Source organism: Mustela putorius, unplaced genomic scaffold, assembly GCF_011764305.1.
Source record: "Mustela putorius furo isolate JIRA1106 unplaced genomic scaffold, ASM1176430v1.1 tig00001584_pilon_pilon_pilon, whole genome shotgun sequence".
NCBI lineage: Eukaryota > Metazoa > Chordata > Mammalia > Carnivora > Mustelidae > Mustela > Mustela putorius.
The window spans coordinates 824,735-850,864 of NW_025421806.1; the positions used below are offsets into that span (position 1 = coordinate 824,735).

At 43.1% G+C, this 26,130-nt stretch overlaps 1 protein-coding gene across 2 annotated transcripts in view; it reads left to right on the top strand.

Moving 5' to 3' along the window:
- The window catches only part of DCAF12 (DDB1 and CUL4 associated factor 12), a 29,520-nt gene extending 6,958 nt beyond the window's left edge, over positions 1–22,562 (top strand). For both annotated transcript variants that reach the window (XM_004747405.3, XM_004747404.3), the window contains exons 3-9: positions 7,751–7,957; positions 9,108–9,168; positions 13,497–13,690; positions 14,669–14,734; positions 15,825–15,987; positions 19,742–19,920; positions 20,460–22,562. In XM_004747405.3, coding sequence (XP_004747462.1) covers positions 7,751–7,957; positions 9,108–9,168; positions 13,497–13,690; positions 14,669–14,734; positions 15,825–15,987; positions 19,742–19,920; positions 20,460–20,618 — 1,029 coding nt within the window. In that variant the 3' untranslated portion in view covers positions 20,619–22,562. The remainder of the gene's footprint in view (positions 1–7,750; positions 7,958–9,107; positions 9,169–13,496; positions 13,691–14,668; positions 14,735–15,824; positions 15,988–19,741; positions 19,921–20,459) is intronic.
- The last annotated feature ends 3,568 nt before the right edge of the window (positions 22,563–26,130 follow it).

Genomic DNA, 26,130 nt, shown 5'->3' on the forward strand with positions numbered 1-26,130 from the left:
TTCAGCGGAGAGCCTGCTTCTCCCTCTCCCTCTGCCTGCTATACTCCTCCTGCTTGTGCTCTTGCTCTCTGTCAAATAAATAAATAAAATGGTTTTTTTTTTTTTTAATTCTTTTTTTAAAAGAGAGAGAGGATTCGGAGTGCTCTGTCTTGCATTTTATAATTTCCATTATTGTTGATAAAATAATGTTAATAAACTTTTTAATTAATTTATTTATTTTATTTATTAGGGGGCCTGGGTGGCTCAGTGGCTGAAGCCTCTGCCTTCAGCCCAGGTCATGATCTCAGGGTCCTGGGATCCAGCCTGGCATCCGGCTCTCTGCTCAACAGGAGCCTGCTTCCCTCCTTTCCCTATGCCTGCCTCTCTACCTACTTGCGATTGATCTCTCTCTCTCTCTCTCTCTCTGTCTAATAAATAAAATCTTTGGGGGAAAAAAAGGTTTTATTTATTTATTAGAGAGAGCACGAGTGGAGTGAGGGACAGAGGGAGAAGCCGACTAACCCTGCTGAGCAGTGAGTCCATTGTGGAACTCGATCCCAGGACCCTGGGATCATGATCTGAGCCAAAGGCAGACACTTAACTGACTGTGCCACCCAGGCACCCTATACTTTCCTTTCTTTCTTTTTTTTTTTTATTTAATGTTACTTCAGCTACATGAATGTTGTTGTTAAAGATTTTATTTATGTATTTGACACAGAGAGGTCACGAGTAAGCAGAGAGGCAGGCAGAGAGAGGGGGAAGCAAGCTCCCTGCCGAGCAGAGAGCCTGATGCAGGGCTCGATCCCAGGACCCTGAGATCATGACCTAAGCAGAAGGCAGAGGCATAACACACTGAGCCACCCAGGTGCCCTGAATGTTGTTTTTTCTTAGCCTAAAACAGTGATGGAAATGGCCTTGCTCAGTTACCATTCATTGCTTGTCTGCTGACAAAGATTGAACACAGTTATATATTATACATCTCTTGTGGAGAGGAAATAAAATTGGTGGTAGGATATATAACAAAAGGAGTTTCCTTTCTGAGTCACACAGGAATTTTTTGGAGCCCAAAATAACATCTAGAGATCTTGCTTCTTATTGGGCAAGTACACAACCATATTGTCCTCTTTATGCTATAATGCTCAGGAAGTAAAAGTGAAAGAAAAAGGATTATATAGTATTATCATTGTTTTAATACTGTTATTACTGAAAGCTTACAATTTCTTAATATACCCAGATAAATAATTAATATGGGACTGCAAACTCTGTTCTCCAGTAATTTGTGGCTTAGATGTAAGGCTCCCTTGCTAATTCTGATTAGATGGCTCTGTACCTAAAAATGCTGTAGGGGAAGAAAAAGGTGAGAATATCTTGTACAGAAATTGTTTTCCTCTGTATAATCTGTACATAAATATTAGCATTTTTGAGTGCTGTAGAAAATCAATTTCTGTCTTCCATAGGAAGAAGTGAGGACTTGTGTAAAGACAGATAGTAAGCCAGTTCTTTATTTACCTTCTACTTTTCTTTTTTATTTTTATTCATTTGGTTTTTTTTAAAGCTGGGCATGGACCCCAACACAAGACCTGATCCCAGGACCTTAGGATAATGACATGAGCTGAAGGCAGCCGCTTAACCGGCTAAGCCAGGCAGGCATCAATTCTGTTGGGTTCTGATTTTACAGTTTGAGAGTTTTAACCAAGTGTTTGTCAAGGTGCTTTAAGTAGCTGAATCTCTGTGATATACTGTCAGAGACTCTTTACTGGCTGACTTTGGTTGGGTACTAGGCAGAATCTTAGGTGTCTTGCTTAAAGGTGACTTTGGGACTTATTTTTACGATTTTTTAAAATTTATTTTTTATTTTTTTAGTAGGCTTTATGCCCAACGTGGAGCTTGAACTCAACAACTCATAAATCAATAGTTGCATGTTCTACCAACTGAGGCAGCTAGGTGACGTCATTTTTCATAGAGCCCTCCAAAATCAGGAATTAGAAATCAACTTATTGGGGGCACCTAGCTGGCTCAGTCAGTGGAGGATGCTACTATTGATCTTGCAGTTGTAAACTCAAGCCTCATGTTGGTTGTGGAGATTACTTAAAAATAAAATCTTTAAAAAAAAAAAAAAACTTGGTTATTTAATACCATACCATGGACGGCTCTCCATGCTTTGTTTTGTTTTTTAAGATTTTATTTATTTATTTGACAGAGACAGCAAGAGAGGGAACACAAGCAGGGGAAGTGTGAGAGGGAGAGGCAGGCTCCCCGTGGAGCAGGTAACCCCATGTGAGACTCTATCCCATGACCCTGGGATCATGACCTGAGCTGAAGGCAGATGCTTAACAACTAAGGCACCCAGGCACTCTGAACAGTTTTCCATGTTAATAAAAACCCTCTACTCCATTTTTTTTTTTTAAAGTAAACTACCCCCAACAAGGGGCTTGAACTCATGCCCTAAGATCAAGAGTCGCGTGTTTTGTTGATTCAGTCAGGCTCCCCATTCTTTTTTTTTTTTTTCTTTTAAGCTTTTATTAAGTAATCTCACCCAGTGTGGGGGTCAAACTTACATCTGGAGATCAGGAGTTGTATGTTCTTCTGACTAAGGCAACCAGGCACTCTTGAGCACCCCATTCTTTTTTTTTTTTTTTTTAAAGATTTTATTCGTTTATTTGACAGAGAGATCACAGGCAGGCAGGGAGAAGGGGGAAGCAGGCTCCCCGCTGAGCAGTGAGCCAGATGTGGGGATTGATCCCAGGACCCCAAGATCATGACCTGAGCCAAAGGTAGAGGCTCAACCCACTGAGCCACCCAGGCACCCCTGGGCACCCCATTCTTAAAAGCTCTGTAATAGTCTATTGTGTGGCTGTACCCAACCCCTGTGGTGTCTCACTATTTAAAATTTTAGGTGCATCTGGATGGCTTGGTTGGTGAAGCATCCAGCTCTTGATTTCAGCCAGGTCATGATCTCAGGGTTGTGAGATCAAATGCTGCGTCAGGCTCTGCACTAGGCAGGGAGCCTGCTTAAGATTCTCTGTCTCCCTCTCTTCCTTCCCCCATCCTCTCTCTCTAAGTAAGTAAAAAAATAAATGCTCACTTTATTTTTTTTAATTAATTAATTTATTTATTTGATAGAGTGAGATAGAGAGAGTGCACACACAAGCAGGGGGAGTGGCAGGCAGAGGGACAGGGAGAAGCAGGCTACCCACTGAGCAGGGAGTCCAGTGTGCAACTTGCAGGACCCTGAGCTCGACCTGAGCCGAAGGCAGAGGCTTAACCAACTGAGTCACCCAGATGCCCCTTCATTTTATAGTTTTTTAAAACACCCAATGTGCCCATTATGGGGCTCAAACTCAGCAATACCAAGATCCAGAATCGTGTGCTCCATCTTACTGAGCAAGCCTGGTGCCCCCAAATTAATGTATTTAATTAAAACTGTTTACTCGTTTCCTTAGCAGAAGTTTCTAAAATTGAAACTGTAGTGTTTACACTGTTCAATTATTATTTTTTTTTAAAGATTTTATTTATTTATTTGACAGAGAGAAATTACAAGTACACTGAGAGGCAGGCAGAGAGAGAGAGAGAGAAGGAAGCAGGCTCCCTGCTGAGCAGAGAGCCCAATGCGGGACTCGATCCCAGGACCCTGAGATCATGACCTGAGCCAAAGGCAGCGGCTCAACCCACTGAGCCACCCAGGCGCCCTACACTGTTCAATTTTTGATGCGTACTGTCTGAATATATTCTTTTGTTCTTTGTCTTGACTCTTTTCTTTGCTCCTACCCATCTTCTTGGTTTGGGATAAGGAATGGATTCTTCTGCTTCATTTTCAGTTGTCTTCTCTTTGCCCAACTTTCAGCAGATTCAGGCTGTCCACTTGGCTTTTCCTGTCTGACTTAGTATAATTTATTTTGTTGTCTGATCTAAGTGGATTTGCTTTCCTTTCCTTTATTAGGCTGCAGCTAAAACACTTTGCAGTTTTAGAAACTTTGTGAGCTCCTCTATCTTATTAAGCTGTCTTGATCTCTCTGTGTGCATTTTGCATGCATCTATATGCACTTTACATGCATTCGGAGATGTACTCTCTAGTCTTATAAGCTTCCTGATTGTAAGGACTTTGCTTTCTTTTTTCCCCTCTCTGTTCTAGAATGTAAGGTGCAGGGAGCCATTGAGACTCAAACTTACCTTGCCATGCTTCTGATTCCTGGCAGGGATCCCAGTAGGTTAATGTAGAACAGCCCCATTCTGGGATTTGTTAACAGAAGCTTCATGAAGCCTTGGCGCCTTGTCAGTGAGCTTGGGGAGATATTTTGTGGCAGCTCATTCACAACCCTTTCCCTTGCTTTGAAAAAGCAAAAGGATTCTGTCCTTCACATGGTGCTTTGTTATTCCTCTGCAAGAGTGAGGTTGTGTGGGAGCGCCTGGGTGGCTCAGTGGGTTAAGCTGCTGCCTTCGGCTCAGGTCATGATCCCAGTGTCCTGGATCCAGCCGTGCTTCCTCCTCTCTCTCTGCCTGCCTCTCTGCCTTCTTGTGATCTTTGCCTGTCAAATAAATAAGTAAAATCTTAAAAAAAACAAAAACCACAAAGTCTTAAGTGAGCAGTTAATTTTCCTTCATTAAACATTTGAGGGGCTATGTTGTATAGAGCTCTAAAAGAGTAAGAAACCCACTCATGTTTATTGGAAGGGGTAGTTCGCAAACCCCAAAAGCGCAAAGAATCTCTAGATCTCAAAATGAAACAGAACTTGGAAAACCATTAGAAACTAAAGGTGTTCATGCTATTTCTCTTCTATTTCCTTCTCTCTGGGTAGAAATTAGCTGGCTTTGGTAGAAATTAGCCATCCATACAGTTTGGTGTAGTGCCACTGAGGCTGTTTCACCTTCCTGAGAGAATTCGATCCATCTGGTATAGCCTCTGGACTGGTCCTCCCTGAGTGAGGAGGGATAGTTCTCCTCTCTGGGTAGTTCTCCGATCTGGAGGTCTGGTCTTACATCAGATCACCTAGATGTGGGGTGTCTAACATTTTTGGGCAGCCTGCCTGAAAGATGTCTTCTACAAGCACTTAGCACATAGCTTTGCATTGTTGAGGCAGGATCGTAGAACCAATTAAGATAGTCCCCTGCTCTTTGAATTGGGAAGGCATTATTAGCTTGCAGGGGGGAAATGACAAGATTTTAAAGCAGCGTGATACAATCTAAGTGTTGTGGGTAGTTAGCTGTCTGGAAAACCTACAAAAGAAAAATTTAACCAGCCTGAATATTTAGGGAATATTCAGAGAGGACATGTCTGAACTGAATCATGAAAGATAAGTACACGCTGTCCAGGTACAGAAAAGGGGGGGCATTTCTGGCATTGTGAAGAGCATGAGCATGAAACAAAATAAAAAAATTACATTTTGTTGCAGATTTTTGTGTGAATAATAGTTAATAAGCTGTTATTTCTAGAGCATAGATCCATGGCAGGATATAAAGCTAGAGAGAAAGGTTGGAGCCAGATTGAAGAATCTTGATGCCCTGATAAGGAATTTAGATTTAGGTAAAGAGAAACCAATTTTTTTTTTTATATTTATTTATTGGGGCACCTGGGTGACTAATTCAGTTAGGCATCTGACTCTCAGTTTCAGCTCAAGTGGTGATCTCATGGGCTGTGGGATTGAGCCCCTTGTCAGGCTCCTTGCTAAGTGGGGGCGTTTGCTTGAAAGATTCTTTCCCTCTCCCCTTCCCTGTGCTCATTCTCTCTCTCTCTTTCTCAGATTAAAAGAAAGATTCAGGGGCACCTGGGTGGTTCAGTGGGTTAACGCCTCTGCCTTTGGCTCGAGTTGTGGTCTCAAGGTCCTGGAATCAAGCCCTGCGTCAGGCTCTCTGCTCAGCGGGGAGCCTGCTAACCGCCCCCCCATCCCCACCTGCTTCTCTACATGCTTGTGATCTCTGTCAAATAAATAAATAATAAAAGAAAGATTTAGTTTAGACAGAGAACGTTTGCATGCAAGTGCATGAGGGCAAGGGGAGTGGAAGAGAGAATCCCCAAGGAGACTCCCCACTGAGCCAGAATCTAATGCAGAGCCCAATCCCACAACCTTGAGCCCATGACCCAAGCAGAAATCAAGAGCTAACTGCTCAACTGAGCCACCCATGAGCCCATGGATATTTATATTTTATCTGTGTATACACACACACACACACACACATATATAAACTTTTAAGTATTTTTATTTATTTTTGCACATGAGAGAGAGCATGCTTGAGTTTGGGGGAGGAGCAGAGAGAGAAGCAGGCTCCTGGATGAGCAGAGAGCCGGATGTGGGACTCTATCCCAGGACTCTGGGATCATGACCTGAGCCAAAGCCAGGTGCTTAACTCACTGAGCCACCCAGGCATCCCACCTATGGATATTTTTAACTGATTGCTGTTTTTATAAAGATGACCGATACAATATAGAGAACAGTTTTGATGGTGGCCTTGCTTGAAGGCGCAAAGACCAGTTGCAGTTGTCCAGACAGGTGATGAGAAAGAGGATGAGAGGCAGGAGCCAACTGAAAGAATAGTTCTCCTTTCATAGATCTCCTTCCGGTGCAAGCGGGTTACTTTATACAGAGATTTGACATGATTTTGCTTCATCACAAGAATTGCTGAGAGGCTTTGAAGCTACCTTCCTCTGTACTAAGGTATATGGTCACATTGCTAGCACCTAGAACAGTACTTGGTATTTTAGTTGGTGCTGAATGAATGAGAGAGTCAATAATTTAATCCCATAAAGAGTTTAATAAAGACAGGAATGGGGGCGCCTGGGTGACTCAGTGGGTTAAGCCACTGCCTTCGGCTCAGGTCATGATCCCAGGGTCCTGGGATCGAGTCCCGCATCAGGTTCTCTGCTGAGCAGAGAGCCTGCTTTCCTCTCTATCTCTTTCTCTCTCTCTCTCTGCCTGCCTCTCTGCCCACTTGTGATATCTCTCTCTCTCTCTCTCTGTCAAATAAATAAATAAATAAATAAAATCTTAAAAAAAAAAAAAGACAGGAATGTTCTTTCTTAGAGACCGATCTTTTCCATAAAACGTTTCTTTGAGTTAAATCTGGCAGAGTAGAAAGGTGTTAGATTGGAAAAGAGGTGGAGAAGAGCTTGTCATATCTCTAGTCACTCCAACAAACCTAATGTTTACAGTACATTTAATAGTCATTGTGATGGGCTCTGGGAATTTCATTTTTAAGTTTTTATACATGGGTAGATGAGAATTAGATATATAAAATTCGTCCAAGGGGTGCCTGGGTGGCTCAGCGGGTTAAAGCCTCAGGTCATGATCCTGGGGTCCTGGGATCGAGCCCCACATCGGGCTCTCTGCTCAGCAGGGAGCCTGCTTCCCCCCTCCTCTCTCAGCCTGCCACTCTGCCTACTTGTGATCTCTGCCTATCAAATAAATAAAATCTTAAAAAAAAAAAAAAAAGTCCAAACTGGCAGAAAACCTTTAGTCGGGTTCTTTAGGTCCACAGTCTAATACACGTTCTCTTTGAAGCTGTCTTTGAATCCCAGGCAGAATTTATTGCTTGCTAATCTGTGTTCATGTAACATGTTATCCTTGTCTCTATTGTATTTTCTTATTTTCATATTTCATTTGACTAATATCCCTGACTATGCCTTTAGCAATTCCCAGGGTCTAAAAGGGATAATTGAGTGAATAGGTAGTAGACATTAATTAAAGTTCAAGGGATAATTGAGTGAATGGGTATTTGGACCCCAGGTTAGCCACATGAAAGAGAAACTGTCAACTAATGTGTGTCCCTTTTCTTGTAGCTGTTTGTAGTGGATGTGCAGACAAGCCAGATCACCAAGATCCCCATTCTAAAGGACCGGGAGCCTGGAGGTGTGACCCAGCAGGGCTGTGGCATCCATGCCATCGAGCTGAATCCCTCCAGAACTCTGTTAGCCACTGGAGGAGACAACCCCAACAGTCTTGCCATCTACCGGCTACCTACACTAGATCCTGTGTGTGTGGGTGATGTAAGTTTCCCCAGTAACTGTAGAGGTAGCTTTGTTCCCCAGTAACTGTAGAGGTAGCTTTGTTCTTAAGGAGAGCCTGGTAAGTAACATGGGCCTTCCTTCCACATGCCCCCTGGGAAGGAATAGTTTCCTCTAAATTTCCGCTGACTATAAGGGTATGGGGGTAAGTTGTGAGGGTAGAAATACCAAAATGGGGACTGAACACCCCATAGGGAAGTATATTGACAGCGTGTGTTTGATAAGGGGATGAGCAGCATACTTTAGGGCCAGCAGCAGTGGATTGGTGTTTTAATGCAGTGTCCGTGTATGTCCCATTGCCCATAGTCACCAAAGTTTATTAAATCATTCAGTAACTATTTATTGAGCTTTTTATGTCTGGGCTTTGTTTCAGAAACTGGGGACAATGTGGCGAATAAAACAGATAAAATTTTCTTATGGGAAGGGAGAGACCTAAATTTTCTTATAGGTCTGCCTCTTAGAGGGAGACCTATAAACCAATACATAGACCAATAAATATTTTTCCAGCAGTATATCAGAATGTGGTAAGTGCCCTGGAGAAGAGTAAAGGCAGATTAAAGGGATAGTGGTGGAGAATGCTGTTTAGAGGATGGATGGTCAAGGAAGTCCTCATTGCTAAGAATGACATTTGAGTAGGAAGACACAGAGGAAGTGAGAGTGAGTGCAAGTCATGTTGATGTCTGGAGGAGAAGAGTTACACATAGGAGGAACAGCAAAGAGGTCAGGTATAGCTGTTGTAACAGGAAGGACAGAGAAGAGTGGTAGGATGAAGTTAGAGGAATTAGAGGTGGGTGATCGTGTGTAGGAGCCCAAAATGAGATATCCAAAGGTTAGAGGGCAAGACCTGTGTGTCTACCAGACATGTTCATTGCCTGTAGTAATGCCAGTTTCATTTCAGCTTTGAGCTCCTCAAGACAGAAGTTAAAAATTGTGAAAAAAAAATAATAATAATAATAATAATTTAAAAAAAAAAAAGAAGTTAAAAACAGAGGGATCCTGCCCTATGTGTTAAGCTCATCAGAGATCAGAATTGTAATTTTTACAAAGATATTTTCAGTCAGACTGTAAGCTTTTAAAGAGTGTGACTTGTAATCCTTTTTTACCAATTTCTTTTTTTTCTCCCCTCTCCAAGGATGGACACAAGGACTGGATCTTTTCCATTGCATGGATCAGTGATACTATGGCAGTGTCTGGTAAAATTGACCTTTTGTATGGAGTTTTTGTTTTGTTTTGTTTTTTAATTTTATTTATTTATTTGACACAGAGAGAGAGATCACAAGTAGGCAGAGAGGCAGGCAGAGAGGAGGCAGCAGACTCCCCGCCAAGCAGAGAGCCAGATGCAGGGCTCGATCCCAGGACCCTGAGACCATGAGCTGAGCTGAAGGCAAAGGCTTAACCCGCTGAGCCACCCAGGTGCCCCTTTTGTATGGAGTTTTTTTTTTTTTTTAAGATTTTATTTATTTATTTGACAGACAGAGATCACAAGTAGGCAGAGAGGCAGGCAGAGAGAGAGGAGGAAGCAGGCTCCCTGCTGAGCAGAGAACCCGATGTGGGGCTCAATCCCAGGACCCTGGGATCATGACCTGATCCGAAGGCAGAGGCTTTAACCCACTGAGCCTCCCAGGCACCCCTTGTATGGAGTTTTGATGTGGCAGGGAGGGAGGGAGACTAGAAGTTAAAAGGGATAGCAGTGTGATTAGAAATAGCCCAGTAAACAGACCATTGACTAGGAGATCTTATTACCAGTATTGGCTCTTTCTCTAACTTACTGTGTCTCCTTGGATAAGTCATTTCCCCTGTATATTCCTGATCTGGCAAGAGGAGTTACCAGCATTCTTCATTTATTATTCATACTCTGCCTTGTTCCCAAAAGTATGTGTGACAGCATGTTATCCACAAAGTTTTTGTGGGCTTCATTGTAACAATGTTGTGAAAGTGTTTTTGGAATAGTTGATGTGAAGTATTAGGAGTAGTTATTTACTGTACAACTATATGGTGTGTTTCTTGTTGATAGAAGCTATAGGATTGGGGGGAACTTCTTTCCCAGTGGAAGACATCAGAAAAAAATACATGGAAGTGAGTGTAGAGAAGGTAATCTAGAGAAACACAAATGCTTTCTGGATACCCACAGCACCCTAGAAAGTAGGCTCAGAGTGCTAACGAGTTTTGCTCGGGACCCATATGTAAAAATATAGTACCCCAGTTCTAGATTCTTATAAAAATTGTATGTCACTAAGAAAAACCTAACAGAAAACCTCTTAGCTACAGTTTCTTTACTATCTTCTCTGCTAGCATGCTTATTATCTATATTTTGAAATACCCCTGATATCCATATTTTTTCTCTGCTTCTGTTCTGTCTTCTCCAGTCAATCTTCATGATGCTGCCATACTAGTTCTTTAAATTTTGTCCGGGTCTCCTAGGTGGCTCTGTTGTTTGGGCATCTGCCTTCAGTTCAGGTCATGATCCCAGAGTTTTATATTGAGTCCTGCACTGGGCTCCTTGCTCAGTGGGGAATTCTGCTCATTCTGCCTGCTGCTCCCCTTGCATATGCACTCACACGCTCTTTCTCTCTCTCTCTCTCTAGCAAATATGTGGGTAAAATATTTAAAAAATAATTTTAAAAATATTTTAAATATTTTTTCTTATTATAAAAGTAATAAGTGTTTATCATAATTTTCTATTAAGATTTTTTTTTTTTTTTTGAGAGAAAGAGCACAAGCAGAGGGAGAAGCAGGCTCTCTGCTGAGCAGGGAGCCTGACGCAGGACTTGATCCCAAGACCCTGAGATCATGACCTGAGAGGAAGGCAGACACTTAACTGACTGAGCCACCCAGGGGCCCCCATAAGAAAATTTTTTTAATACAGATAAACAAAAAAGACAATAAGAATTATCCTCAATATCTCTAGCCAGGGATAATCACTGTCAATATTTTTAAAATACCTTGCCAGTCATTTTTCTGTACCTATTTTTTAGTTGGTTAAAATGGGATCATACAGAAGGATGAATATGTAGATAAATGTGCCAAGTACAATAAAATGTTGATTGTAGAATATAGATATAATCGAACAGTTCATTGTAAAATTCTTTCAATATTTCAGTATGCTTGAATTTTTCATTATAAAACTTGCGTAGTTTTATTTTTTAATTTGCATAATAAACCATGCATAGTTCTCCAGATATGTCCTCTCTGGCCTTTTCTAGATTTCACATGTGATAAAACCTCTGCATTAAATCCCTGCCCATAAGCCTTATGGCTTATTCAGTAGATTTGCAGTGTGGGAAGGGCACCTTCTAGTCTAAAGGAGAGTTGGTAAATAACTTTACTGGAAAGGAATTTTATTTTTATTTATCTACTTATTATATTTAATATATAAATATATTTATATAATAAATTTTCAAGCCCCACACTGAGCTCTAGCTTGGAGCCCAGTGTGGGGCTTGAACTCAGGACCTTGAGATCAAGACCTGAGCTGAGATAAGGAGTAGGATGGTCAACTAACTGAGTCACTCAGGTCCCCCTAGAAAGGAATTAGGTGCTTCATTTTTGTATACTAGGGAAAACTATATTTTTAAATATTTATTTTTTATAGAACAGTCGTTATTTATTTTTTAAGTAATCTCTGCACCCAACATGCGGCTCGAACTTACAACCCCGAGGTCAAGAGTGGCATGCTATACCAACTGAACTGGCCAGCTGCCCCATATAGTCATTCCTAAGTTGGGGCTTATGGTCCCTCTGGACCCAATGAAAGCCTTCAAGAGGTTCATGAACCTCCCTGAAGTTGAATGTGCAGTGTGGTGTTTGGTGTATTTTTCTAGGGAAGAGGGTCTTTAATATTCCTAGGTCTCTCAGAGGCATATAGTCAGAAAAGATTAAGCATCACTGATTTCAGGTGGAGGGTCCCAAACCCTACTGCCAGACATTGGTTGTGCATGCATGCCCAGGTGACCAAGCCAAATGTTTGGCTTGGAAAATTACTGAGTTTTCTCAAACTCTGTAGTACTCTCTTTTAAAAAATCTAGTGCCCAGCTAGCTCAGTCGGTAGAGCATAAGACTTAAAAAATTGGGGCGCCTGGGTGGCTCAGTGGGTTAAGCCTCTGCCTTCAGCTCAGGTCATGATCTCAGGGTCCTGGGATTGGTCCCTGTGTTGGGCTCTCTGCTCAGCGGGAAGCCTGCTTTCCCCTCTTTCTCTGCCTGCCTACTTATGATCTCTCTATCAAATAAATACATATATATAATCTTAAAAAAAAAAAACAAAAACGGGGCACCTGGGTGGCTCAGTGGCTTAAAGCCTCTGCCTTCGGCTCAGGTCATGATTCCAGGGTCTTGGGATCAAGCCCCGAGTCGGGCTCTCTGCTCGGCGGGGAGCCTGCTTCCCCCTCTCTGCCTGCTTCTCTGCCTACTTGTGATCTCCATCTGTCAAATAAATAAATAAATAAAATCTTTAAAAAAAAAAAAAAAAAATCTCTTAAAAAATCCCAGCAAAGGAGGGCGCCTGGGTGGCTCAGTGGGTTAAAGCCTCTGCCTTTGGCTTGGGTCATGATCCCAGGGTCCTGGGATTGAGCCCCACATCGGGCTTTCTTCTCCGCAGGGAGCCTGCTATCTCCTCTCTCTCTGCCTACTTGTGATCTCTGTCTGTCAAATAAATAAATAAAATCTTTAAAAAAAAAAAAATCTCAGCAAAGGATGCCTGGGTGGCTCAGGTCATGACTCCAGGGTCTTGGGATTGAGCCCATATCAGGCTCCCTGCTCAGCAGGAAGCCTGCTTCTCCCTCTCCCACTCCCCCTGCTTATGTTCCCCCTCTCTCTCTATCTCTCTCTGTCAAGTAAATAAAGTCTTTTAAAAATAAATAAGACATAACATAAGACTCAAATCACAGGGGCGCCTGGGTGGCTCAGTGGGTTAAGCCGCTGCCTTCGGTTCAGGTCATGATCTCAGGGTCCTGGGATCAAGCCCCACATCGGGCTTTCTGCTCAGCAGGTAGCTTGCTTCCCTTCCTCTCTCTCTGCCCGCCTCTCTGCCTATTTGTGATCTCTCGCTGCCAAATAAATAAATAAAATATTTTAAAAAAATAAATAAATAAATAGTAAAATTAAAAATCTCACCAAAGGTTAAAGGTTATATTTTAGCTCCTACATCTTAGTTGAATCATTCCTCTTGTAGCTCTTTTTTTTTTTTTAAGATTTTATTTGTTTATTTGACAGACAGAGATCACAAGTAGATGGAGAGGCAGGCAGAGAGAGGGAAGCAGGCTCCCTGCTGAGCATATAGCCCAATGCAGGACTCGATCCCAGGACCCTGAGATCATGACCTGAGCCGAAGGCAGCGGCTTAACCCACTGAGCCACCCATTGGTGGTTCTTGTAGCTCTTAAGGTATACTGTTCTCTGTTTTGCAGTGGGCCACCTGACCAAGCTTTAGCACATATGAGGATGATGTACAAAGATCTTGGTTTCTGTGGGACTGTCCCATAGAGAGTTGGGTTATGTCTGACATCTGTGGTTTCCTTGCCCTGTAGGCTCACGTGATGGCTCTATGGGACTCTGGGAGGTGACAGATGACGTGTTGACCAAAAGTGATGCAAGGCACAATGTGTCACGGGTCCCTGTGTATGCTCACATTACTCACAAGGCCTTAAAGGACATTCCCAAGGAGGACACAAACCCTGACAACTGCAAGGTCCGGGCTCTGGCCTTCAACAACAAGAACAAGGTATGAGCTCGCCATGGAGGAAGGCTTTTCCTATTGCTTCAGCTTCTGGGCTTATATCTTGGCACTTGGCTTCTCCTTCCAAGTCAATACTTGCTAATATAGCTTAGTTCTGAGCCCATAGAGGATTGAAGGCTGAGGGTTGCTGGTGAGAAATTATAACTGAGATTATGAAACCCATCCCTTACACTGAGCTCTGCAGTATTTCTCTGGAGGGTCCATCGTTGTGGGTCAGCCATACAGAGTTACCCTAGGGACACTAAGGACACTTTGATTTGACTGTCTCTCATTTGCACATGCCTTTGCAGGTGCTCTATTTTGGGTGTGATTTTCATACATACCTCTGAAGACGATGGCTTTTTTTCTCTTTGGTATTCAGTTTCTCTTCATGCTTCACTGCCTCTTCTCAACCTACCAGCAGGTCTTACCTAATCATTTAGTCAGATCTGAAATTGGGGATATTAAGTAGAATGTTGGGATGGGGACTCAGAGCCAAAAGAGAGGAAAAGCTCCCAAAATCTCAGGCCACATTTTAAAGGGTAGTTCCTTAATCTCCTCTAACTTCTGGCTATAACTGTAGCCTAGAGATAGATTGAGATTCTCCACTGATAGAAGCTCTCATACTGCCATTTATGAAACTCTCCTTCATGCTTTTATTCTGCTGGAACTATCTAACAGGATGTCATGGGAATGATTGCATAGTAAGAGCTTTTGGAATCATGGGTGTTTACATTACTGCTAGAACCTGGCCTGGCTTCCTTCTTGAGTTCTCCCAAATAGCAACCTTAATTTAATATGCTATCCAGCTGCAATTCATGGAGTGAGGTGATGGGCTGACCATCCCTGGCCCCCCTGCTGGAATCATGGGATAAGAATGAATGACGAGTGGGAGGACCCCAACCTTCAGGGTCCTCCCCTGCTTACCACCATGTATTAGTTGCTACAGATTGAAATATAACCTGTTTTTCATTGCTCTTGTAGGAATTGGGAGCAGTATCTCTGGATGGTTATTTTCATCTCTGGAAGGCTGAAAATACACTGTCTAAGGTATGATGAACATGACTTAGTGGTTTTACCTGAAAATTCACCTTTTGGTTAAAATACTTTTATTCTTCCTGAGCCTTTTCATTCTTGCCTAAGTCACCAGTTTTCCAAGGGTCTGGGCATGTTAATGCACAGTGCATGGAACTCTGAATCTAACATGCCTCTCTTAAAAGTCTTTTAAAAAGATCAGAGGGGGAGAATCTTTCACATTGCAAGGACTTGCTGTCTGCAAGCCGTCCTCTAGTCCACAAGGCATTTAAGTATTAGCTTATGGATTATTGGCAATTTAGAACGTTGAAAGGGCAGGAAAACCTAGAAGTTAGAATTACCAGCTACTGAAAATCAATTAAACTAGATAAACTATCTCTGAAATAATAGGTAATAAGAATATTTATAATCTTTACAAGCAACTTCTGCACAAAGTGAAACCTACCTGTGGGTCCCTCTTGTCCAGACTTCTGCTGCTTATTACTTCTGTGATAGACTCTTTCTCAAGAGGAAGCAGAATTCTAGGAATAACTGACTCCTTCATGTCAAGCAGCCTTTGAGCTCCACTGACCTTGGTTGGTGCCTTCTATGCAGTAGGCACCCACTAAGGATGGGGTGAATGACAAGGATCCAGGATTAAGGCTGAGTGTTGTTAGCTGAGGTTGACCCAGTCCCATGAGTGTGCTGTTTGTGGTGTGTAACTCCCATACAATTGGGAAGCTAGGCTGAGAGTAGCCAGAAATCAGCCCCTTTATCTGAAGAACAGTGAGGAGGGTGTAGCAGAGAGGGTCATGGCAGAGAACAGCGTGACCATGGCTGGAAATAACCTGTAGGTCTAAGCCTTTCTGCTTCTAATTATTTAATTCCAAATTAATCTTTTTCCCTAATCAGTCCTTCCTATTACTGAGATCTTACTGCATATTAGTTACCCTCTCTTTCTCTTACTTAGTGGTGAAACAGGGCATTATTTTTGTCTTTTTGTCTCTGACTTTATGTGGCTTGTGTTTGAAGGAAGCCCACGGTATTGGGCATCTAACTAAGAACACTCCCCTGTAGGATGCTCTCTGGTACTGCCGTGGGTCCCTCACTTCTTTCTCTGTTTCAGCTCCTCTCCACCAAACTGCCATATTGCCGTGAGAATGTGTGCCTGGCCTATGGTAGTGAATGGTCAGTCTATGCAGTGGGCTCCCAAGCTCATGTCTCCTTCTTGGATCCACGGCAGCCATCATACAACGTCAAGTCTGTTTGCTCCAGGGAGCGAGGCAGTGGTAAGAGTCGTGGTATGGCCCCTGTTTGGTAGGAAGATATTGCAGAAGATGAGACCTTCCACCTTAAACAGCCTTAAAAAATTAAGGGTCATATAATTTTTCAGGGGTAGATGATGAGGAAGCCGAAGGCTAGCTGAAGACAAAGCGCAAGCTGACATCCTGCAGCCTCCCCCTCACCCCCTACTCCTCACTCCTGGGTGGGACCTGTGTGGCACCTGTGTGGCATTCTTCCAGGGATCTCTGAGCTAAATGTTAATACCTTGCTAGAGGAGAAAACAACTTGACAGAGGCAAGACCCCTGGTATCTTGTAGATGGGTCCTCTTTAGCATATGAAAGTTCTTTTGAAACCTCCCTTTTCCTTACTTCCCGCACCTCAGGAGTCTATAACAGCCACTCCTCAAGACCTGGGGCAGTGGCTCTTTCTTCCCGTGGGTCCAGTCCCTGTGCTTTAATAAACCACCATTTTGCACCAAAAAAAAAAAAAAAAAAAAAGGAAAGAAATAAAGAAAAAGAGAGTCCCACTGTGCCCCACCTTAGAAGTACATTGCAGATGGGTTTTGACTTTAAGTTTCTGCGTTGGTTGCAGAACAAGTATAGTGATATTTATGAAACCTGGTGGAGGTATTTGGTGACAGAAGAAGGGAGCTTATGAAACTGCAAATGGAAGCAGAGCCTCAAGCCACCAGAAGCAAATTTGTGGCCACATGAAGCCTTTAGTGAAAACCAATAGGATATTGGTGGTTTTCATATTCTTTCACATATCTTGACTTTCTGTCCTTTGGCAGTTTTTTGCTGTTGCCTTGCCTGAACAGTAAACTTCATTTATGCTAAGAGTTAATGTGCAGTGAGGGAGTTTACAGAGGGCATGAGGAAACTTGAGGGTGGCGGATAGGTGGTGGATATATTCTCTATTTTGATTGTGCTGGTAGTGTCATGGCTATATACATATGTTAAAACTTTAGATGGGGGCTGGGTGGGTCAGTGGGCTTAGCCGCTGCTTTCTGCTCTGGTCATGATCTCAGGGTCCTACTTTAAATATGTGTAGTGTATTGTTTTTCATTTATACCTCAGTAAAAACTGAAGAAAATACTTAGTTTAGTTCTTTTTTCTTTTTAGTTCTTTTTGTTTTCTTTAAAGATTTTACTTATTTATTTGACAGAGAGATCACAAGTAGGCAGAGAGGCAGGCATGGGGGAAAGGGGAGCAGGCTCCCTGCCAAGCAGAGAGGCTGATGCAGGGCTCGATCCCAGGACCCTGGCACCATGACATAGCTGAAGACAGAGGCCTTAACCTACTGAGCCACCCAGGTGCCCCCTTTTGCTTTTTTTTTTTAAAGATTTTATTTATTCACTTGACAAAGAGCGGGAGATTATGAGTAGGCAGAGAGAGGCTGGGGAAGCAGGCTCCCAGCTGAGCAGAGAGCCCGATACGGAGCTTGATCCCAGGACCCTGCGATCATGACCTGAGCCGAAGGCAGAGGCTTAACCCACTGAGCCACTCAGGTGCCCCACTTAGTTTAATTCCACTGGGAGTGAATTCAGCTTCAGCCACCCATCTTTTTTTTTTTTTTTTTTTTTTTTTAAATTTATTTTGAGAGACCGCTCAAACGAGAGCACAAGCAGGGGGCACAGCAGAGGGAAAGGGAGAAGCAGACTCCCTACTGAGCAGGGAGCCAGATGTGGGGCTAAGTCTCAGGACCCTGAAATCATGACCTGAGCTGAATGAAGGCAGTCGCTCAACTGACTGAGCCACCCAGGCACCTCAGCCTCCCATATATATATATGTATTTTTTTTTAAGATGTTGTTTCTTTATTTGACAGAGAGATCACAAGTAGGCAGAGAGGCAGGCGGGTGGGGGGGCAGGGGGCAGGGGGAGAAGGCTCCCTGCTGAGCAGAGAGCCAGATGTGGGGCTTGATCCTAGGACCCTGGGATGGTGACCTGGGCTGAAGGCAGAAGCCTAACCCACTGAGCCACCCAGGCACCCAGCCTCCCATCTTTTATGATATATTTTCTCTGAGAGGACTCTTTATTTATCAAGGAATAAAAAGACTTATGTTTGTACTGTATCTTAAGATTTCAAAATACCTTTATCTGTGGTCTTACTTCATCTTACCTGGAACCCTGTGGGAAGCAGGTGGAAAAACATAAGGTTAGTGTTAACCCTTTTTTATAGATGAGGAGACCGAGACCCAGAGCAGTTAAAGTAACGTGCTCAACATCATACAGATTGGTGGGAGTACAGCCATAGACTAGAATCCAGATCAGGTTAACAAAGTATATTTTACCTCACTGTTGCCTTTCTCATGCAAAAATGTAGCTGCATTATCCTGGAAGTCCTAAAAGGCACACTATGGATTACAATTTAGCCTCTCTCTTCCAAGTATTGTTTATTTTTATGCAGATACTGCAAAAGTGGCTTTTGTTTGGGGTTGGTTTTCAGTTATAGTTAAGACACTCATGTTTCAGCCCCCAGAGAATAATGTGTGCAATGAGAGTTGTAAGGGGAAGAATAAATTGGCTTGGCTGGAATAATGTCTGCAATGAAAAGCTTTAAGAGGGTCGCCTGTAAGGCTCAGTCGATGGAGAATGCGACTCTTGATCTCTGGGTTATAGGTTCAAGTCCCATATTGTGTGTAGAGATTACTTAAAAATAAAATCTTTAGGGGCACCTGGTTGTCTCAGTAGCATGCAATTCTTATCTTGGGGTTGTGAGTTTGAGCCCTATGTTGGATAGAGAGATTATTTAAAAATTAAAAAAATCTTTAAAAAATTAAAAATTTGAAGTATCTGGGTGGCGCAGTCATTAAGCGTCTGCCTTCGACTCAGGTCATGATCCCAGTGTTCTGGGATCAAGCCCTGAATCTAGTCGGGCTCCCTGCTCAGCAGGAAGCCAGCTTATCCCTCTCCCACTCCTCCTGCTTGTGTTCCCTCTCTCACTGTGTCTCTCTCTATCAAATAAATCTTTTAAAATATGTAATTTAAAAATTAAATGAAATCTCTTTAAGTAGGCTCCATGCCCAAAATGGAGCCCAATGCAGGGCCTGAACTTAACAGCCCTGAGATTTAAGACCTGGAGTGAGATCAAGAAACTAATGTTTAACCAACTGAGCCACCCAGGCACCCCTAAAAAAAATAAAAATTTTAAAAAAATTTTAAAAAGCTTCATGAGATTTTGGTTACTATTACAGGAGTAGCTTTCATGCCTAATAAGGAAATACTGATTCTATAGATATTATTGAGCCCCTCTGATGTGCCAAGAGACATCTTTGTATCCCATGCACTTATTTGATCCACAGATGCAATATCAGATAAAGACCTTGCACATAGTGGTTTTAGGTCAGATAAGAAGAAGTCCTTTTTAACATGATTTGTAAATAGCAGATTACCCTGTTTCAGTATAGGTTAGAAACATACTGAAAGAGAGTTTAGAGTTCAGAAAGATGACTCCACAATGAGTCTAGGGGAGGGAGGTTCTGGGTACACTTAGGGTCTTAGGCCAAAGGCATCTTAGACATCGTCAGGCCTCTAGCACTTCTCTAAGGCTTATGGAAAGGTTCCTGTTAGTGTCTGAATAGGCATTGTGCCACCAGGGTTCTCAGGTTTTCACATGAGCTATTCCTGCCATAAACACCTGGGAAAGCCACTGTGGTATTTGGAGGTGCCATGTGACCTCAGTGCCAGAGAAATACAGGTTAGCAGATTGTCAGTGTGTGCTCTCCCTACTCATTGTCCTTTACTTTTGTCTCTCTCAGGGATCCGGTCAGTGAGCTTTTATGAGCACATCATCACTGTGGGTACAGGGCAGGGTTCCCTGCTGTTCTATGACATCCGAGCTCAGAGATTCCTGGAAGAGAGGCTCTCAGCTTGTTATGGGTCGAAGCCCAGACTAGCAGGGGAGAATCTGAAACTGACCACTGGCAAAGGCTGGCTGGTGAGTAAGCCCCTTTCTGACATGGTTACTGAACAGTGACAGAAAAATTGCCTTCAGTCTACCCACCTCTTCCCACCCCCACTGATAACATCAGCCACCCACATACTTTTTTGATGGTAAGAGGCACTCCTTAGAGCAGAGGAAGGCACTCCCCCTTGATTTTGCTTCTGTGTCTACATGTCCATGGGAAAACCGAAGCCGAGTAAGATAAGCTAGTTGACTCGGGATTCCCCCCAGGTAATAATAGATCCGGAAGGAGGAGGACCCCTGCACTGTGGTGGCCACTGAATTACTAAAGAGTTTGGTTCCGGCTATCCTGAGACTTTGGGTTGGTATAGCAGTTGTTCATCCTGTTCCTGCCTCATGTTCATTTGGGAACATGAAGCTCCATTTCCCATGAACACCAGTCACAATCTCCTGACATCAGGCTAAATGCAGGACCCTCTCCTCAAGACCAGAAGGCATTCCTGTCTCTTTCTGTCCTCTTCTCTGCCCCATGGCCTAGAGGTGCTAACAGAGTCTTGTTTTTCTTCTCATAGAATCATGATGAAACCTGGAGGAATTACTTTTCGGACATTGATTTCTTCCCCAATGCTGTTTACACCCACTGCTACGATTCGTCGGGAACGAAACTCTTTGTGGCAGGAGGACCCCTCCCTTCAGGGCTCCATGGAAACTATGCTGGGCTCTGGAGTTAATGACAACTCTCTCCCAAAATGCAGAGATTTACACTAACTTCCATCCTTAGTTTTCTTGTTTCTTTTTATTTTCTTCCAGTTGTGTGAGGCCCTCATGTTAGTGGGAACAGGAGAGTTTGCCTATGGTTTAGGCACTTGACAGGAAGCTCTGTACAGAAATCTGAAGCCTTTTTTGTTGTTGGTTTTTTTTCTTCAGCTTTTGGTAATCAGAATTTTACTGTCTTTTTTTCTTTCTGGCTTCTCAACCAAACACTGTTAATTCTTATTTTTTCCTTAAGTGACACACACTCTCCCCTTTTGGTTCTTTAGGCTGGCATACTCATTCTCACCCTTACTTCACTCTTGAGAGGTAGGGCTCCTTTATAATTATGTGGTCGCTGTCAGACTTTCTGTGAAAGTTTGGGGGCTGTGTGTGTGTGTCTGTTGTGTGTGTGTCTGTGTGAGAAAGAGAACTTGGATGCCTGAAAACACTGTGTGTCACTGAAAGTACCTGGAGTAAGAATTACTTGTAATTAAAATATTTATAAAAAAAAACAACTTTATTCACAGAGTCAGCTTTGGGACTAGTCTTTATCTTGTTTTGTAAAAGTCTAACAGCACTGATTATAGGAATTAAAAACAGAAAAACAATCACCACCAGGAAAACCCTTTGAGTTAGATTGCAGGCTTCCTAGTGATGCTCATCCCAGGACTCCAGAGTGATCCGTCCCCTATCTAACTTCCCAACTTGGTGTTGCCCAGGTGAGAATACTTCTGTGTGTCATTTCCACTTTAACTTCCAATCTGCTTAGCCAGTGGCCACTCCCCTAAAACATCAGGGTTTCTATCTGGATGCAGTTCTGGAGGCTGCAGAAGGCTTGGTAGAACTTGGTAAAGAGAATCCCCATCCCAATCTTCCTTTTCCTTCTTCAAACAAGATGCGATCTGGTATCTCAGGGGCCTGGAGCAGGGGGCCTTAAGTCTGCTAACATTCACATACTCAGTCCCCTTGGCTTTGGGGAGAAACTTCTCCTTTGCCTTTCTTCTAATCTCCCCAATGGGTTTTGCTTTGCTTTTCTAAATTGGGTTCAATCCAGGAGGGTGGGGGTAAGCAGGGGGTCTATCTGTGTGTAGTGAGTCCTTCATGTGTGTAATGTTCATTTTCTTATTACAGTGGGGCTGGGGTTGAAGCCACCTCTCCCTCTCGGCTCAGCCCTGGGATGGTGGTAGGTGGCCTATAGCCAGCAACATTGTGCATGTAAAAGCATTGATGTGACTAGTAATTTGTTCCTCCCTTGAACTCTGTTTAGTCTGAGGTTTTGAAACTTGCAGGCAACTGACTGACCGTAATGTCCAGTTATTCCTTGCTTTTTACGCATCATGTTGCAGATAGCAGCTGTTCCCACCCACAGATTCCTCCTCTATTCTAAGCACATACTCTGCTTCTGTCAGCAGCCTATCCTGGGGAAAGGAAAAGTCATATTTATTCCTGCACTCTAGTTGCTATATTCTCCCAGTTATCCCCCTCTGCTCTAGGTCTAAGTGGGGTGATTGAAAAAAAGAGTGCCTTCTCCTTGATAATGGGGGCTGTTGGGGGAGACAGCAAGTCCACCCTATCTTCGTGATACACCAGGTGCACACCACAGGTTCTAGAATTCTCATCTAACCTAGAGAAATAGGTGCTATAAACAGGGAATTAAGTAAAATGCTGGATACTATAGATCTTTTAATTGTCTTAATTTTTTTTCTATTAAACTACAGTCTGTAGATTTCTTAGTTCTCACAGAACTTCTATCATTTTAAACCAACTTCTATATTAAAAAAAAAAAGTCTTAAGTAGGATGTTTTGTACTGTTGCCAGACCCTCTTCTGTGATGGGTAATATGTTTGATTGTTTGAGATTTTGTTTTTAAAAATGTAGCACTTGACTTTTTGCCAAGTAAAAATAAATATTCCAGTTGCAAATTGGTTTGAGTGAGCATGTATAGCCAAGGGACAGCAAGAAAAAATGATGGTTGGAGGGCTAGGATTGCTTGGAGCAGAAGAGGAACAAGAGTTCCCTCACAGTTAAAGACATGTCAAGTGCAAACACACAGATACTAAGACCTGCTTGCTTCTGGTCTCTAGCCCTGGCCCAAGATCAGTTGCTCTGGGAACCAGTGGAAGATGAATATGCCCAGGCTGAAGATGAGCAAGAAGGCTGCTAGTCCTTGCTCTGAATGACTGGATTTGAGTAAGGTGACCAGCTCCTCTCCCCCAGAAGGGTTGGTGATAGGTTCTATCTGCTTGAGTGGAGGGTTCCCTGGGAATGACTAAAAGTGGCTGCTCAGTGCCTAGGGAATAGGATATCATTTTTTTTAAGTTGGCACCACAGCTCCTAGCTGCCCTTTATAAGAGGAGGAAACAGTGACCATAGTGACTGATGCTCTTCCCAGAGCTTGTTTGGGGCTGTAGCTGAGAGAAAGGCAGACTGCTGAATCATACCACCTTCCTTAGCTGATTCTGGAAGACCCATCAGGACTGAGCCACAGAGCCAGGCAAGGCAGTAGATTCCTCTGTCACACGGTACTTGTTCCTTTTTAGGCAAGCTAGATAGAGCTGCCCTTTGCACCTGCCTTGGAGGCTGACTAGTTCAGAATGATTCATGCAGGTATCTGCCTATATGATCAAAGGCCAGAAAACAGTAAGGGGGAAGTAATTAAGCGATCAAGAGGGCTTCCTAGAGGAGAAGAGCCTTTCCCAAAATGAGATTTTTAGAATACCCAATCCATGGTATAGTGACAGGTATTTGCAGAATGTGCCATGATCAAGTTATTCCTGGGAAATGCAGATTTAAACAAAGACCTGGTGCTTTACTTCCCAACCTCAGGTTTTGGTTACTAGGGGACTTGTGTTTATGGAATATGCTCCGAGAAAGATGACGGGATATGGGAGCGACCTGACTTGGGCTCCTGTCCTCTGGGCAATCTTGGCCTGCTCCTGTTTTCTAGCCAGACTTTGCAGCAAAGTATTTATCTCACAGAAAAACTTCGTGGACTTGATAGGTTCCCTCCCTTTCCTGCCGTAGTCCCTATTCCCCAAGCCATGAAAGAACTTCCTTGTTCTCCCTCAGGCCACCTGCCTCATTCCAAATGGTCTACTCCCTCCTCCCATCCTCCTGTGGATCCTCTTACAGACAGCTCTGGAAACATTCGTGCTCTAGGTTCCCTACCCTTGCCATGTTGATTAGTATTTCTAGTAATGACTCTCAAGCTAGGCTTATCTGATCCAGCTGCCACACAGAAAATAACAAGTCAGGGTGTCAAGACCCTTGGCTTAGCATTGGGGTCCATTACAAGAGTCAGCCTATGACCCAAGTGTTTTTTCCATTCTAGTTGGCTGATGTCTGGGAGTCAATGGATCGGGATTGGGGAAGAATCACTCAATGTTACTTGCCATTAACCATATCTCATTTCATGATAGTGAGCGGAGATGGCTTGAAGCTTTGAAGGTAGAGACATATACTAAGTCTGGAACCACCAATGAAAACAAGAAAGTTTGGGTTTCTTAGCTTGGTTCTTCTGCCCTTACTTCAACTATTTCAAGGAATAATCCAAAGAAACGTGAGGAATTTGTTTCTATGCTACCACTAGAGAGAAAGGTGTGAACCAAGCTGCTCCAAATGGGGCTATAAGCCCTTTTATGATTCAGCTCTCCCAAGACAGGGCTGTGAGCTGTCCTCTCAAATTCCTGCTGGGTTGAGCCTCACATCGGAACACTCCTCTTGATTAGTGTGTAATTGCCGAAGTCAGAATTTTTAAAGGATAATAATACTCATTAACTGAGCTCAGAGTCACATGTTTACTGCATTTTGTTAAGCACCACTCAGAGCTGTAATTAACATCCCTAGTGCTATGGACAGGAAGAAAACAAATGCTCAACTTCAGTCTTCAAGAAAACAAACTTCCCTCACTTGTAGCTACTTTTTTCCTTAACTGGTGGCAGCCTAACCAGAGGACTGGAAATAATAATGAGGCTCCAGGGTCAAGGCCATTTGTCTATTGCAGATAACATTGTACCTTGGCCTGAGGTGTGGAGGCAGTGCACTGCTTATGTAAGAAACATCCTTTCATCTTCACCACCACCACGCACACTCTGCTCCTCTAGGATCTTTTGCTTAAAACACGAAAGATTATTGTGTCAACCACCATGTTTTAGTTTCCCCCATTAGATCCTCCCCCACTCCACCCGCAGCTGGGGAAGAGGTGTAGTCTACCACTGATTAGAGATAATCTTGCTATTCCGCAAGGGGAATCCACCCCACCCCCACAAGTGCTGACCAACCTCTCAGGTAAGTGTGAACCAAAAGGGAAAGGTATGGGTTCTTTTCTAGTTCTACTGCAGCTGCTTGTGGCCATGACTGAACAGGTTTTTTCCTCTCTTTAGATTGTTTTTTCATCTTCTACCATGAGAAGAGTTGAGATTAGACATTAGATGATTTCCTGGGTCTTTAACATCCACAACTATTCTAGTGCAGGCAAGTCTCAGAAGAATAGGAAGCAATCCCTCTCCTCAAGCCGTTTGTCCTCAAAGCAGGTAAATATTATAGCAGGGCTTGTTAAATTTCTTATTTTCCTAATGACTTACAATAAAACATTGAGAATTGTGGGTTGAATAGTGTCTCTCCAAAATTCAAGTCTACCTGGAACTTCAGAATGTGGCTTATTTGGAATTGTAGATGTAACTAAGGTAAGAATCAAGATGGAGTCATATTGGGTTAGGGTAGGCCCTAACTGCAATGAGGGTGTCCCTCTCTTGCATGTGTGCTCGCTTTCTCTATCTCAAATGAATAAATCTTTTTTTTTTTAAGATTTTTTTATTTATTTGACAGAGACACAGCAAGAGGGAGCAGAAGCAGAGAGAGAGGGAAAAGCAGGCTTCCTGCCAAACGGAGAGTCTGATGTGGGTCTCAGTCCCACGACCCTGGGGTCATGATCTGAGCTGAAGGCAGAGACTTAACAACTGAGCCACTCAGGGGCTCTCAAATGAATAAATCTCAAAAAAAAAAAAAAAAAAAAAGGAAAGGACATACAGGAATACACAAAGAAGATAATGTGGAGAGAAGTGGAGATTGGGGTGATATTTCTTTAAGCAAAGGAACACCAGTAGCCCACAGAAGAAGAAATTTTCTGATAATACAAAGATGAACAGTACTCACATAATAGTGCTAAGACTTGTAAAAGAAAAATTAAAGCCCAGGCGGCGCTTTGGTGGCTCAGTTTGTTAAGAGTCTGCCTTCAGCTCAGGTCATGATCCTAAGATCCTGGTATCGAGCCCTGAGTCAGCTTCCTTGCTCAGTGGGAAGCCTGCTTTCCTTCTCCCACTCCCCTTGCTTGTGTTCCCTCTCGCTGTGCCTCTCTCTGTCAAATAAATAAAACTTAAAAAAAAAAAAAAGAAAGGGGAGCCTGGGTGGCTCAGTGGGTTAAATCCTGTGCCTTCAGCCCAGGTCATGATCCCAGGGTCTTGGGATCAAGCCCCACATCAGGCTCTCTGC